Source organism: Cherax quadricarinatus, chromosome 5, assembly GCF_038502225.1.
Source record: "Cherax quadricarinatus isolate ZL_2023a chromosome 5, ASM3850222v1, whole genome shotgun sequence".
In the NCBI taxonomy this organism is placed as follows: Eukaryota; Metazoa; Arthropoda; class Malacostraca; order Decapoda; family Parastacidae; genus Cherax; species Cherax quadricarinatus.
In genome coordinates this window covers 5,668,612-5,684,224 of record NC_091296.1, presented here as the reverse complement: position 1 = coordinate 5,684,224, position 15,613 = coordinate 5,668,612, and the positions used below count along the sequence as shown (strand labels likewise).

General features: G+C 42.6%; 1 protein-coding gene across 5 annotated transcripts in view; it reads right to left on the bottom strand.

Annotated features, from left to right (window-relative positions):
- The window catches only part of LOC128684938 (hemicentin-2), a 152,341-nt gene that overhangs the window by 2,628 nt on the left and 134,100 nt on the right, over positions 1-15,613 (bottom strand). For all 5 annotated transcript variants that reach the window (XM_053771306.2, XM_070099488.1, XM_053771307.2 and 2 more), the window contains 8 exons: positions 14,018-14,133; positions 9,539-9,686; positions 9,226-9,341; positions 8,779-8,921; positions 6,006-6,786; positions 4,668-4,773; positions 4,312-4,534; positions 358-495 (listed from right to left, as the gene is read on the bottom strand). In XM_053771306.2, the coding sequence (XP_053627281.1) occupies positions 358-495; positions 4,312-4,534; positions 4,668-4,773; positions 6,006-6,786; positions 8,779-8,921; positions 9,226-9,341; positions 9,539-9,686; positions 14,018-14,133 (1,771 nt within the window). The remainder of the gene's footprint in view (positions 1-357; positions 496-4,311; positions 4,535-4,667; positions 4,774-6,005; positions 6,787-8,778; positions 8,922-9,225; positions 9,342-9,538; positions 9,687-14,017; positions 14,134-15,613) is intronic.

Sequence of the window (15,613 nt, the reverse complement as noted above, 5' to 3'; positions counted from 1 at the left end):
GCTTTATAAAGTAAAGCCCAACTTTTGGGTAAACACTGCCCTAAAAGGATTCTCTGCTATGAGTATCTTTATTTCCACAGTTGTTAGCATTAAGTTACTTTTATCTCCCCTTCCTTAAGATGTAATTAACCCTCCTTAGTCTATCACTAGTCCTGCCTAGCATGGGCCAATAGGCCTGCTGCAATGCTTCTCTATTCTTTTATTCTTATGTACTATACTACCACCATTATTACTAATTCTATTACTACTACCATTATTGCTGCTGTTCCTTCTGCAACTAGTGCTACATTAATATGTGTTGTACAATAAATCATGATTGCTGAGAAAGAGACAATGGTGGAAGAAGCAAAGACTCACGCAAGACGACTAGTGTTGCTTGACTATAGGCATAGGCAGTGTCTGAGGTGGCATTACAAGCATAGTTCCCCACATCGGTACTGATGATGTCATCGATGGTCAGCGTGTTACCCTTGATGATGCGACGCATGTTTCCTCCTGCAAGCAACACTTCTAGCATAAAACACTTACGTCATTTTCTTCTGGCACATCATTTATGATGTACATAAGCAATGCCAATGATGCATAAAATGTTTATTTTACTGATGTACATATTGTATGTATTTAATTTTTTCATTAATGTAATGTTAATTGGTATATACAGTGGCCACAAAAAAATCTATACATTAACAATTTTTGGACAATAAAACGAAAAAAATGCAACTTAATGTATGTACTACATGTATTTTATTTTCACTTTTTAGGTTTCAACTAGTACTTGGTCATGTTACCATTGTTTTTTATCACCATCTGAAGTTACCTGGGCATTGAAGTGGCGACGGTGGAGAAGAGGGAGGCATCCATGTTGATCCAAAGCTTCTTCGGTGCCTCCTCAGGTCTGTGATGTTGGTGGGTCAAGCTTTTGCAATCTCATTTTTCATCACGTGCCAGGCATTCTCAATAGGATTTAGGTCAGGGGAATTTGCCTGGCCACTCCAAAACACTGACATTATTGTCCTCGAGGAACTTTTTTACTCCTTTTGACTTATGGGCAGGGGCACCATCATGAATAAAATAAATCACACTCTTGAATGTTCTGAAATGTCAGCATGTGGTCCCTTAACACCTTGATATAATTACTTCCCTTCATCATAATGTTCTTAGGAAGAAAGTATAGTCCACCTCTGCCTGGCCTGAGCACCTCAGCTGAGCTAGTGTGACGTTGTTTACAAGCCAGGGCGGACAGTTGCATGCATACATTCAATAAATTTTGTATTCCAGTGTTTTTAGTTCTTGTAACTGCTAAATAAGCCACCGTGGGCTTATCAAGAATACCGAGAAACAATTAACCCCAGAGGGTTAGCCACCCAGGATAACCCAAGAAAGTGTGTCATCAAGGACCGTCTAACTTATTTCCATTGGGGTCCTTAATCTTGTCCCCCAGGATGCGACCCACACCAGTCGACTAACACCTAGGTGAACAGGAAAAAGTGCCTGGAACTAGTGCTCATATTGGTGAATTTAAGGCCAGCAAAGGTTGGTTTGAGAGATTTAAGAATCGTAGTGGCATACACAGTGTGATAAGGCCTGTTCTGGAAGAAAATGCCAAACAGGACCTACATTACTCAGGAGGAAAAGGCACTCCCAGGACACAAACAGTGTCCCATCACTCATCACTACATCTTCAATAAAGGTAAGTGTCATTTATTCTTCATTTAGTACACTAGTACATGCACAATATATATTGTGCATGTATCCTTCTTTTTTGTGTGTAGGACAATGTATATTTCATGTGCTAAAAATTTTTTTTTTCATACTTTTGGGTGTCTTGAACGGATTAATTTGATTTCCATTATTTCTTATGGGGAAAAATAATTCAACTTACGATAATTTCGTCTTATGAAGTGCTCTCTGGAACGGATTAATATCTTAAGTCGGGGGTCCACTGTACTTCTTACAGAACTGAAGCCGCTTCTTCTTTATGGGTTCGGTTAGCATGGGCTTCTTGGCGGCACGTCGAGCAGGCATTTTCAGGTCCTTTTGCAGTTGGTGCTGAATGGTTCACACTGTGACGTCTTTCAGGAGTGCAGGATGATTTTTCTTGAGGTCTGCGGCTGTTATGGCAGGATCTGAAAACACTTCCCTCTTCAGGATCTTGTCTGTATGAAGAGAAGTCTTTTGGGGGGCTCCAGACCCCACCTTCCTAGGTGGTACGGTGCCAGGTGGGAGTGAGTCATCTGCTTTCTTGAGGTTGTAAATTGCTATCCTAGTCACCTTCAGGTCTGTGGCTACGCATATAACAGACATGCTTTGCTCTGATAGGGTTAGTGCACAAGTCTTATCTACAATTGAAAGCTTAGTTCAACCCATTCTGACCACTTGGAGCATGGCAAAGTTCGTGGTCAAGTGAAAAAATGGGCAAGGAGTAACAACATAGCAATCATCCTTCCTCATTAAGCTCTGGAGGAGCACTGAAGCGTGGGGTGGTGGGGAACATTGGAGCAAGACTGGCTCCAGTACACTAAGCCATCACAAGCTCCGCCCACTTTTCTTATGGCGGAAATTCAAGTGGAAATGTATACTACAACAAAATCGAGTGTATAGATTTATTTTGCATTACAAATGCATAATTTTTTTGCAGCCACTGTATACTGATAAAATAAATGGTATATCACTGAAATGAACAAAGTCCTTGTTAACATAATAAATGACGCATATGGAAAAACTTTTAAATTACTGAAATAAAAAGTGTGCCATTCTATTTCACAAATGTTGTTTCATTCTAGTGATATTATGAGTTTGTAAAGCTGAACTTTCATACCGTCTCAAGTGCAGAGTATTATTTGAATATTATCAATACATTTATAACCTTCAAGTATTATGATATTTAATAGGAAGTGCTAAACCTCTAGGGATTATACAGTTCTTGGGAAATTACGAAGCAATCAGGTGGTCTGATCCAAGTAAGGACAAGACAGGTTCAGTTCCTTGGATCAAGAGCCCCTTACTGCCATGAAAGATTCTCCTCTGAGTATAACCTGAAAATATGTGCATAATATTATTCAATAACCAGCAGTTGTGTAAGACACTGGTAATTACCTACCATGATCACTGATGATGATAATTTAACAAGTCTGTTTCACAACACTGGCTTTCCCATGTCACCGACTCAATGAATATCATAAGAATTGTCCCATGTCCCTTTCCCTGCCTTTCCTTTCTTCCTTCTCTCCCTCTGTATGTAGATGATTTTGATATTTCCAGTACAGGCAAGATTAACAACTGGTAGAACCTCTCTCCAATATGCTGTTTACTATGATTTTTAACCAGTCCATCTTATATGGTTTTAAGTTTTCTTTTGCTATAACAAACTGGATAACTTTCATCTGGTACCCTGTTAACCCTCGTCCTGTTCTATATCTGTGTACCATAATCCTGAACAAGATAGGGTCAAATTTATTCATCCCTTTGATCACCTAAAGCTGTCTGTCACAGCCAGGTGAACCTTCTGTACTTGATAAGAGAAACATTTCTTCACTTGCATTCAGCCCTAATCTCATCTAAGGTAGACTACATAGGTCAACTAACTTTCTCAGCCTCCATACTACTATTTCTCAACTTGACCCCACTCGTCATCAATGTCTACATCTCTGTCTAAGGGCTTTTGGATATTCCCTAACAAGAGCCTGTACACAGAAGCAACAGTCTCTTCTTTGCAAGACTGACACTATGCTCACTGTCTTCACTATTTTTTGTTTTTCCATGACCTTCATGCTCCTTCCACATAGAGATGTTAGTAAGACTAATTCATTTAATCATTCTCATTTATTACATACTTTTAATCTCCATATTCAAACTCTAGTAACATCTTTTAATTTACCTTTCCTTTACGTTTATCCTACTAGGATTCAAGTTGCTCCTTTTCCCTCAGCCCGAAGGCTCTCCTGGCTACTACAAATTTACGCTCACTCTTTCTTTAACACTTTCACTCACATCTCATGCTATAGCCATGTACGGTGAAGGTTCTAAATCCCCAGATGGAGTAGAGAATGGGACTTTTTTATTTAAACAGAATAATCCAGGGAGTGAGTTGGCCAGCATTTTTCAGAGAGTTTATGCAATACTTATCACTTGTATACATTGTAGCCATGTTCACCTTGTCATTTATTGTTGATTCTACCTCCCAGTGCATTGCACACTATCCAGAAATTTGATTTGCAATAATATTGTAATGAAATGGAACTGCCTCAGTTTAAGTGATGCCGGAGTCCAGACTTGCGACTTTCCTACACACTGATAAGAGCGTTACCTCACCTGTGAGAGAGATAACACGACCATTATACATCCAGGTGTAGGTAATGTTCTTGGTAGATGCGACATCACAAACAAAAGTGATTGTAGAGCCTTCCTCGACTGTGAAGGACTCCATAGCACTCATGAATGTGGGTTCCTGCTCCACTACCACCACTACTGACTTTGTCTTCACCTCCCCAACACCGTTGCTTACTATACACTGGTACTCCCCAGCATCTTCCACCTGTAAAGAGGTTATGCAAGGCAACTAAGATGATGGAGATTTATAGTATAGTGGTGAGTGAACAGCAGGACTTATAATGCACAGCAAAGATAATGTAACCACAACACTGGTAATGTTTTGATTATAATAATACCTTGGTGTCAAGGAAGACTAGTGTGCTTCCCGAATTTCTGGTAGTGAAGCTGGTCTCGTTCAACTCCGTACCGTTCCCCATCCTCCATGACACAGTGGGTGTTGGTCTGTCCATGGAAGGCCATTAACTCATTCATTATTCAAATCATACAGATACTTCAATATACTCAATGGAGGCACCATTATGGTACTGATACACAATGGAGGTACCATTAAGGTACTCTAGTATACATGATGTTAACACCATTATAGTACTTGGGTGCACACAATGGAGACTCCATTATGGTACTCTGGTACACACAATGGAGGCACCATTATGGTACTGTGGGACACATGCTGGAGGCACCATTAAGGTACACTACAACAACTACATTTAGATTTCCTCTTGATAAAAATATTCTCAAAGGATATTATGGTGTTGCTTGGCAGTAAGAATATTTCATAAAGAGTACATACGTATATCATTTTAGTGGGATGGAGATACTCTTCCCATACACCTTCCATCACATGTACAGGCAGGCTCCATTTTACAGTGTTTTGCTTAACAGCATTTTACTAATACAGTGGGTTTCAATTATACCCATTCTTCATTTATTCAGACTTCTTACAATAAATATATTCTCCACTCACTATAAGCCAAGTATGAAAATATTTTAAGGTAAGTAATGCATTTACTATATATGCATATTTTAGGCTTAGTTCTATTGCTCACTTAATATATGATAGTGTAAACATGTTTTCACGTTTTTATATGCATTTGAAAGTGAAAAAAACGGCTATGTTTCACTTTACAGCAGTAGCCTGGAACCTAACCTGTTGTATAAGTGGGGCCCTACAGTAGTCTGGAACCTAACCTGTTGTATAAGTGGGGCCCTACAGTAGTCTGGAACCTAACCTGTTGTATAAGTGGGGCCCTACAGTAGTCTGGAACCTAACCTGCTATATAAGTGGGGCCCTACAGTAGTCTGAAACCTAACTTGCTGTATAAGTGGGGCCCTACAGTAGTCTGGAACCTAACTTGCTGTATAAGTGGGGCCCTCCTGTATTGAAGTATCTCTACTAGTTGGGTGATCATGAAAAAGTCAGGATTAATCATCCTTATACAATCTACTGGCTTTAAATCTAATCAGTCTTCAAAAAATAAATACTTTGAGGTTGTTTGCAAGTACATAATAAGGAAGGATGGAGTTGGCAGGTATATGGAAGGTAGGAGATGTGGAGCTTAACTGATTCACTGTATGACACTCAAATATTTCTAGGCAAAGAATAAGGTAAAAACACTGATGTGTCAAGGACTAACAACACCTAGAAAAAAGATGCACAGTCTGGCAGTACTCACTCTCCACCGAAGATGCACCAGAGTGTGTTCTCCTGCAGAGCAATGAACTTCACAGTGTCATTCGAGGTGTACATGGGGAAGCTCTCCACATTAAGTTGCTCCTCGTTCAGGTTGAGGTTGCCATCAGCAGGATCCACAACCGAGAGCTCTATTATGGAGGCCATCGAAAAGTCATTTGGCTCAAATGTGGTGGAAGCGAGGCAGATGAACTGGAAGTTGTTCTTGCGAGTATCATCGGCTTCTGTGATGTGAGTGAACCACAGGTTACCCTCGGGATCTGATATGATTCGCTCATCATTTACAAACTCAATCTCAATCTGGGTTTCAAGCTGATTAGCTTTAACCCAGCTTAAGGTAGGTTTTGGGTAACCAAACACCTTGGGGCAGGAAAGCTTGAAAGGGCGACCCAACTCTGCCTTGACATTGTACGTATCACTTTCATCTTTGTCATTGGAGAACTCAATCCTGCTTGTGTTCAAGAGGTAGACAGGGTCAGCAACAGCTGTGCCCAGGTTATTATAGGCAAAGCACTGATAGAGGCCATTGTCATCCATGGTGGGGTCACTGATGAGGAGATTGCCTGTGCCCTCCTCCAGGCTGAAACGAGGGTCAACCTCCCAGATAAGTGTCTTGTTGTTCTTCGTCCAGCGGTACTTGGGGCTTGGGGCACCTTCAGCCATGCACTCAATAACCACAGGCAGAGCGTCACGTCCGAGGTTTCTTTGTAGATCATACAGTACTTCTTTGCGGGACTGGGCAGATATCAGTGGTGGAGACTTGGCTGTGATGGAAGCAAAAATGCATTTTAGGGAAACTTATAATTCAGATAATAATGTAATGTAATAATATAATAATCATGAGTGAACTTTTGGATGGGTATGTTAGAGGAACAACTGTTAGATCATTATAGTATTTACTGGTAACTACAATAACAAAAAACATGGAAGACAAGAATGGTGTAGGTGGATCAGAAAGAGAAATGAAATAAACAAATGAAAAAGAAGTTTGATGGGGGAGAGGAGAGTAATGGAGCCATAAAATAGGTTAAAAGAAGAGGTAAGTGGAATGTTATGGCATCTGTGAAGAGAAAATTTATCTATAAGAACAATGAGAGGAATGTAGCAGAGAACAGCGGTATCAATACATTTTTATGGGTACAAGGCATAGGCTTTATATGTTGCAGTGAGGAGGAGGCTTGAGGCAGTCAAGATGTCATGTTTAAGAGCAATGTGTACTGTGAATATTATGCAAAGAATTTGATGTAGAAATTAGAAGACAGTGGGGTTACAAAAGGCAATATTCAGAGGGTAGAGAAGGGGACTGAGGTGGTTTAGACATTTAGAGAGGATGGAGCAAAGCAAGATGATCAAAGTGTATAAATATAGGCTGGAAAGAAGGGGTAATGGTGATCCAAGGAAGGCTGGATGGTGGGTGTTAAAGAGGTTTTAAGTGTCAAAGGTTTGAGAATTTAGTTGGCTTGTGTAAGCAAGTTAGATCAGGATGAATAGTTACAAGAGTTTTAGAGAACTGACATATTGGAGTGTGAGCAAGGTAACAATTATTAAGGCATTGAAGGAAATCGGCTAGTCAGACTGATCAGTCCTGGAGGTGGGAAGTACAATGCCTGCACTCTCAACCTGTACATTTTACAGTTCTAAGGTCACTAAGGAATTTTAATGTTGGCACACTTCTGGCAAGAGAACTATTGAATGAATAACTGTAAACATTTTATTTAGTTTGGGTCACCCTGCTTATTTTTGTGGGAGATGGTCGATGTGGTGCTGAATGTAAATCATTCATTAAAAATCAATCAATCCGTGCCTGTCTCTCCATATACTGTCTCCAGATCCCAGGCTGTCCTCTTAACTACAGACATCATGCCAGTTATAAAAACAGTCAGGCGGACGAGTGATGACTCAGGCTGTGCACACTAGCTTTTTACTTTGACAGCTGAACAAGTTACAAAGCTAATGAACTATTTATAAACAAGTAAACAGTTCATTACCTTTGTAACTTGTTCAGCTATCAAAACTTTGCGGTCCAGTCCCTGGACCCATTATGTACCTCTGTAATGTTGATGTACAGTCCCTGGACCCATTATGTACCTCTGTAATCTTTTGACTACCACCCACAGGATGGGCATGGGGTGACTACCACCCACAGGATGGGTGTGTGGTGACTACCACCCACAGGATGGGTGTGTGGTGACTACCACCCACAGGATGGGTGTGTGGTGCCTACCACCCACAGGATGGGTGTGTGGTGACTACCACCCACAGGATGGGTGTGTGGTGACTACCACCCACAGGATGGGTGTGTGGTGACTACCACCCACAGGATGGGTATGGTGTGCATAATAATGATATTAAACTAACTGGCTTTTTCTTTTGTTTGCATCGCACATTTTTTTATTGCCTTTTTTCTAATACTGTATTTATATTTTTTCCATTATGGTATGTTATACTGTGTTATTTTTATGGATTGAGAACATAACCTAACTTAGAAATGTGCAGCCAACTGCATGTGAAGTATCTACTTCAATGTCCAGGGGACAAGTTGGAGTCCCAGAAGCCAAACTTAATAAGCTTTTTTCTTAATCTATGAAATATAATGTAGTAACCTATCAGCCAACTTAGTGAATCTAATAATATAAGAGAGGAAGCTCCAGTTTAATGAATCTAACAATAGAAGGTCCAGCTTAATGAATTTGATAATAGAAAGTCTAGGAGGAAGCTAAGTGGAGAGCTTAAGAGAGCAGTTGGCTCTCACTCACTTATTAAGGCTATGCTCTTCTCAGCAGTGCCAATAGCACTGGTGGCACGACACTTGTAAGTGCCTATATCCTCAGAGGAGACTTGAGTCACCGCCATGGTGGAGACAACTCCTTCGTCACCCTCCAGGGGCACCGTCTTTATCCTGCAGCAGGGAAGGAGGAGAAGTAGCAGGTGAGTTAAGATGAGTGTCACAGTAACCTGTTATGTTAAACCTGACAGACTTGATAGAGATCACTACAAATATTGTACGCTATGCTTAAAAAGTTCTGATATAAATCATTAAATTTTTATTTAGAAGCTTGTTTCAATATTTACATAATTTTAATTATTATGCTTTATTATTGTGTATTATTATTACTATTATGAGTGTATTATTATCATTATTATTATTAGTGTAGGAGGAAGAAGACATGCACGAGGTGTATGAGTGAGGTGAGGAGACTCACTTGTAATTAGCACTACCCAGGATAGGTAAGTCATCCTTGAGCCAGGCAATGTCTGCAGCAGGAATGGCCACCACTTTACACTCCATCATCACCTCCTCTGTCATAGACGCAAAAACCTGAGTGTCAAGAAGACATTAATGGAAATATAAGGAAGGAACATGGTACAAAGCTGTAATAATTACAGGCGTTCAAAGCGCTCTTTATATTGTTAACTATTAAATATAGCAGTTATACAAAATATACAAATATTTCAATAAAATTCTCAATAATTGCTGATGTTTTGGCAAAAAGTGCTTGAGGAGAGTGGTTATACCTGGTCCTTGGTGACTACTACCTCAGGTGGGACCTGAACCTCCAGTATGACATGAGAGTTGGCTGGGTCACCAATACCATTGTTAGCATAGCAGACATAGTGTCCCTTGTGGCTACGATCAACCAGGGGGATGTCCAGCTGGTTAGCTCTGTTGGTACACCACAACAATATCCTATAATACACTGCTGTCTTACATTGGACATGTTCACTACACATAATGTACTACACTGTTGTGACATACTCAACATGTTCACTACACATAAATTGTGACGTAATATAATGGTCAAGAGACACACACACACACATACACACACAGGAGCTCGGACTCGACCCCCGCAACCTCAACTAGGTGAGTACATATGTGAATGACATAACGGAAGGGATAGACTCAGAAGTGTCCTTGTTTGCGGATGATGTGAAGTTAATGAGAAGAATCAAATCGGATGAGGATCAGGCAGGACTACAAAGAGACCTGGACAGGCTACAAGCCTGGTCCAGCAACTGGCTCCTTGAGTTTAACCCTGCCAAATGCAAAGTCATGAAGATTGGGGAAGGGCAAAGAAGACCGCAGACACAATATAGTTTAGATGGCCAAAGTTTGCAAACCTCACTCAAGGAAAAAGATCTGGGGGTGAGTATAACACCGAGCATATCTCCTGAGGCGCACATCAATAAGATAACTGCTGCAGCATATGGGCGCCTGGCAAACCTATGGATAGCGTTCCGATACCTCAGTAAGGAGTCGTTTAAGACTCTGTATACCATTTACGTCAGGCCCATACTGGAGTATGCAGCACCAGTTTGGAATCCACACCTAGTCAAGCACGTCAAGAAATTAGAGAAAGTGCAAAGGTTTGCAACAAGACTAGTCCCAGAGCTACGGGGATTGTCCTACGAAGAAAGGTTGAGAGAAATCGGCCTGATGACACTGGAGGCCAGGAGGGTCAGGGGAGACATGATAACGACATATAAAATACTGCGCGGAATAGACGAGGTGGACAAAGACGGGATGTTCCAGAGATGGGACACAGACACAAGAGGTCACAATTGGAAGTTGAAGACTCAGATGAATCAAAGGGACGTTAGGAAGTATTTCTTCAGTCATAGAGTAGTCAAGCCGTGGAATAGCCTAGAAAGTGAAGTAGTGGAGGCGGGAACCATACATAGTTTTAAGGCGAGGTATGACAAAGCTCATGGAGCAGGGAGAGAGAGGACCTAGTAGCAATCAGTGAAGAGGCGGGGCCAGGAGCTATGAATCGACCCCTGCAACCACAAATAGGTGAGTACAAATAGGTGAGTACGTACGCACACACACACACACACGTATATTTAAAATTTATATATTGTTTAAAAAAGCTCAGGTTCAACTTTGGTGAATGTAAGTGTATGGACAGTGACTGGTGAGTGTATGAGCAGTGACTGGTGAGTGTATGAGCAGTGACTGGTGAGTGTATGAGCAGTGACTGGTGAGTGTATGAGCAGTGACTGGTGAGTGTATGAGCAGTGACTGGTGAGTGTATGAGCAGTGACTGGTGAGTGTATGAGCAGTGACTGGTGAGTGTATGGACAGTGACTGGTGAGTGTATGAGCAGTGACTGGTGAGTGTATGAGCAGTGACTGGTGAGTGTATGAGCAGTGACTGGTGAGTGTATGAGCAGTGACTGGTGAGTGTATGAGCAGTGACTGGTGAGTGTATGGACAGTGACTGGTGAGTGTATGAGCAGTGACTGGTGAGTGTATGAGCAGTGACTGGTGAGTGTATGAGCAGTGACTGGTGAGTGTATGAGCAGTGACTGGTGAGTGTATGAGCAGTGACTGGTGAGTGTATGAGCAGTGATTGGTGAGTGTATGGACAGTGACTGGTGAGTGTATGAGCAGTGACTGGTGAGTGTATGAGCAGTGACTGGTGAGTGTATGAGCAGTGACTGGTGAGTGTATGAGCAGTGACTGGTGAGTGTATGAGCAGTGACTGGTGAGTGTATGAGCAGTGACTGGTGAGTGTATGAGCAGTGACTGGTGAGTGTATGAGCAGTGACTGGTGAGTGTATGAGCAGTGACTGGTGAGTGTATGGACAGTGACTGGTGAGTGTATGAGCAGTGACTGGTGAGTGTATGAGCAGTGACTGGTGAGTGTATGAGCAGTGACTGGTGAGTGTATGAGCAGTCACTGGTGAGTGTATGAGCAGTGACTGGTGAGTGTATGGACAGTGACTGGTGAGTGTATGAGCAGTGACTGGTGAGTGTATGAGCAGTGACTGGTGAGTGTATGAGCAGTGACTGGTGAGTGTATGGACAGTGACTGGTGAGTGTATGGACAGTGACTGGTGAGTGTATGAGCAGTGACTGGTGAGTGTATGAGCAGTGACTGGTGAGTGTATGGACAGTGACTGGTGAGTGTATGAGCAGTGACTGGTGAGTGTATGAGCAGTGACTGGTGAGTGTATGAGCAGTGACTGGTGAGTGTATGAGCAGTGACTGGTGAGTGTATGAGCAGTGACTGGTGAGTGTATGAGCAGTGACTGGTGAGTGTATGAGCAGTGACTGGTGAGTGTATGAGCAGTGACTGGTGAGTGTATGAGCAGTGACTGGTGAGTGTATGAGCAGTGACTGGTGAGTGTATGAGCAGTGACTGGTGAGTGTATGAGCAGTGACTGGTGAGTGCATGAGCAGTGACTGGTGAGTGTATGAGCAGTGACTGGTGAGTGTATGAGCAGTGACTGGTGAGTGTAAGTGTATGAGCAGTGACTGGTGAATGTAAGTGTATGGACAGTGACTGGAGAGTGTATGAGCAGTGACTGGTGAGTGTAAGTGTATGGACAGTGACTGGAGAGTGTATGAACAGTGACTGGTGAGTGTAAGTGTATGAGCAGTGACTGGTGAATGTAAGTGTATGGACAGTGACTGGTGAGTGTATGAGCAGTGACTGGTGAGTGTATGAACAGTGACTGGTGAGTGTATGAGCAGTGACTGGTGAGTGTATGAGCAGTGACTGGTGAGTGTAAGTGTATGAGCAGTGACTGGTGAGTGTAAGTGTATGGACAGTGACTGGAGAGTGTATGAGCAGTGACTGGTGAAAGTGTATGGACAGTGACTGGAGAGTGTATGAGCAGTGACTGGTGAGTGTAAGTGTATGGACAGTGACTGGAGAGTGTATGAGCAGTGACTGGTGAGTGTAAGTGTATGAGCAGTGACTGGTGAATGTAAGTGTATGAGCAGTGACTGGTAAGTGCAAGTGTATGAGCAGTGACTGGTGAGTGTAAGTGTATGAGCAGTGACTGGTGAGTATAAGTGTATGAGCAGTAACTGGTGAGTGTAAGTGTATGGACAGTGACTGGAGAGTGTATGAGCAGTGACTGGTGAGTGTAAGTGTATGGACAATGACTGGTGAGTGTAAGTGTATGGACTGACTGGTGAGTGTAAGTGTATGGACAGTGACTGGTGAGTGTAAGTGTATGGACAGTGACTGGTGAGTGTAAGTGTATGGACAGTGGCTGGTAAGTGTATGGACTGTGACTGGTGAGTGTATGGACAGTGACTGTTGAGTGTATGGACAGTGACTGGTGAGTGTAAGTGTATGGACTGTGACTGGTGAGTGTATGGACAGTGACTGTTGAGTGTATGGACAGTGACTGGTGAGTGTAAGTGTATGGACAGTGACTGGTGAGTGTAAGTATATGGACAGTGAGTGGTAAGTGTATGGACAGTGACTAGTGAGTGTAAGTGTATGGACAGTGACTGGTGAGTGTAAGTGTATGGACAGTGAGTGGTGAGTGTATGGACAGTGAGTGGTACGTGTATGGACAGTGACTAGTGAGTGTAAGTGTATGGACAGTGACTAGTGAAAGTGTATGGACAGTGACTGGTGAGTGTAAGTTTATGGACAGTGACTGGTGAGTGTAAGTTTATGGACAGTGACTGGTGAGTATAAGTGTATGGTCAGTGACTGGTGAGTATAAGCGTATGGTCAGTGACTGGTGAGTATAAGTGTATGGTCAGTGACTGGTGAGTGTAAGTTTATGGACAGTGACTGGTGAGTGTAAGTTTATGGACAGTGACTGGTGAGTGTAAGTGTATGGACAGTGACTGGTGAGTATAAGTTTATGGACAGTGACTGGTGAGTATAAGTGTATGGACAGTGACTGGTGAGTGTAAGTTTATGGACAGTGACTGGTGAGTGTAAGTGTATGGACAGTGACTGGTGAGTATAAGTTTATGGACAGTGACTGGTGAGTATAAGTGTATGGACAGTGACTGGTGAGTGTAAGTTTATGGACAGTGACTGGTGAGTGTAAGTGTATGGACAGTGACTGGTGAGTGTAAGTTTATGGACAGTGACTGGTGAGTGTAAGTGTATGGACAGTGACTGGTGAGTGTAAGTGTATGGACAGTGACTGGTGAGTGTAAGTTTATGGACAGTGACTGGTGAGTATAAGTTTATGGACAGTGACTGGTGAGTATAAGTATTAATTAATGACTCACTTGAAGAACTTGCCACCATAGTAAGGCAGCTCCTGGTTGAGTCTCTCCCAGTAGACTTCGGGCTTGGGCGAGCCTCCAGGCTGACAGTCTATGCTGATAGCGTCACCTTCAGTCACCTGTAACACCCCACAATTTACCCACCACTATCTTAATCACCATCATCACACTAATTTTCATTATCAGCTCTTCTTATAGTCATTATCACCTCTTGTTGCTATTATTAGCTCTTATTATCGCCATAAGATTTTTGTTGGGATTTTTAACCCCGGAGGGTTAGCTAGCCAAGAAAGTCAATGTGTCATCGAGGACTGTGTCTTATTTCTATTGTTGTCCTGAATCTTGTCCCCCAGGATGCGACCCACACCAGTAGACTAACACCCAGGTACCTACTTGCTTGCTAGGTGAACAGGACAACAGGTGTACGGAAACATGCCCAATGCTTCCACCCGTATACCTGGACGAGTCCTCGTGCGTATGAGAGAAGACTTACTAATGTTTGAGATACACTTAAATATTATCTGAAGCTAGTCGTAAGTTTGCCTGAGATACTCCAATATACGAGTCTCAATATAAAGTGTGTATTAGGCAAATTGTTACCTTCTTTAATATTCTACGCTACCTCAATATTGTACGTAAATACATTTAATCGTTTGTAATTTGTAATATAATATAAGAATTTTTATTAGTCTGCCCGGCTTGCTAGGCATGCTGGGTTTGCTAGGCATGCTGGGCTTGCTAGGCATGCTGGGCTTGCTAGGCTTGCTGGGCTTGCTAGGCTTGCTAGGCATGCTGGGTTTGCTAGGCATGCTGGGTTTGCTAGGCATGCTGGGTTTGCTAGGCTTGCTAGGCATGCTGGGTTTGCTAGGCTTGCTAGGCATGCTGGGTTCGCTAGGCATGCTGGGCTTGCTAGGCATGCTAGTGGCCTTTGTAATTGTTATTATATAATATTTAAACGAGCCATTGTAATGTTTACAGATAAATCAACATTTCAATCCAGCCAGCAACTGTTGTTATTATTACACCTTTGTGAATGTTAATGATCTGACAACAAGGAGGAGAAGGAGGTACAAGAGGAAGAGGAGGGAGGAGGAAGAGGAGGGAGGAGGGGAAGGAGGGAGGAGGGGAAGGAGGTACAAGAGGAAGAGGAGGGAGGAGGAAGGGGAGGGAGGAGGGGAAGGAGGGAGGAGGGGAAGGAGGTACAAGAGGAAGAGGAGGGAGGAGGGGAAGGAGGGAGGAGGGGAAGGAGGTACAAGAGGAAGAGGAGGGACTGGGAAGAATAATTGAGCAGAGGGAGAGAGAGGAAATATACGCTTGAATTTATATTATTAATAACTGCTAAATGGTTTGAATATAACCATTGTTAACATGGTATATCTGATGCTATCATTTACAAAAGTAAGTTGAGAGGAAGGAATATACCTGCAGGGGGTTTCGGGGGTCAACGACCCCCCCCCTCCGCGGCCAGGTCCATGACCCGGCCTGGTGGTGGATCAGGGCCTGATCAACCAGGCTGTTACTGCTGGCTCGGTTGGTCGGGAACTGACTATAGGTTAATTAGGTTTGTTGTAATGAAATTTAAGACATAATCTGCGTATC